This window comes from Ceratina calcarata, unplaced genomic scaffold (genome assembly GCF_001652005.2).
Source record: "Ceratina calcarata isolate Rehan_Ccalc_2016 unplaced genomic scaffold, ASM165200v1 scaffold291.2, whole genome shotgun sequence".
Classification (NCBI taxonomy): domain Eukaryota; kingdom Metazoa; phylum Arthropoda; class Insecta; order Hymenoptera; family Apidae; genus Ceratina; species Ceratina calcarata.
In genome coordinates this window covers 1,316,851-1,317,509 of record NW_017151492.1, presented here as the reverse complement: position 1 = coordinate 1,317,509, position 659 = coordinate 1,316,851, and the positions used below count along the sequence as shown (strand labels likewise).

General features: G+C 49.8%; 1 protein-coding gene across 1 annotated transcript in view; it reads left to right on the top strand.

The window, feature by feature from the left end:
* LOC108623814 (paired box protein Pax-6) overlaps nucleotides 1-659 on the top strand; it is a gene marked incomplete at its 5' end in the record, with an annotated part of 15,132 nt that overhangs the window by 11,866 nt on the left and 2,607 nt on the right. Inside the window, one exon of the mRNA XM_018022615.2 lies at nucleotides 128-438. Coding sequence (XP_017878104.1) covers nucleotides 128-438 — 311 coding nt within the window. The remainder of the gene's footprint in view (nucleotides 1-127; nucleotides 439-659) is intronic.

The following is a 659-nucleotide window of genomic DNA, read 5'->3' as shown; positions in this document are numbered from 1 at the left end:
ATTTAATATAAATAACTAATGGAATGACTCTGAAAAATTCTCATATATTAGTACATCTCCGAATTTTTTAAAAATCTGTATCACGTCAGAAAGGAAAAAATATGTAAATTTCGTATACACGTTTCAGTCCCATGACGTCCATGCCGAGCTTCACGATGTCCGGCGGGAGCCAACAGAACCAGCACACGACCAGCAGCATGTCATCGCTGTCGACGGGCGGCGGGATGGGCCCGATGGGCATGACCGTGGGCATGACGGTGGGCCCGAGTCCCGGCGCGTGCCTCCAGCAACGAGACAACGGCTACTCGTGCGGCGTCGCCCGTCCGCCGAGCTACGAGCCTCTACATCTCGGCTATGGCGCGAGGCCCACCTGCAGTCCCACTCAACCGTATCACGCCGCGGGCCTTAACCAGTACAATCAGAACACCAGCTCGACCGGTGAGTGTCTACCGCACTCACTGCACTCGCTGCTTGCACTTTAGCCGACGGACTACTACCACGGATAACACGCTATACAGCCTCCTATCGGTAATGGATTATACACTCGCTTCTGCCGCTATCCCACGGTTTCTTCACAGCATCCACTATTTTTTAAAAGGTTTTTCATTCATCAAGATTGTAAAAGATCGTAAAAATTAATCCTGCATTAAAAATTTATT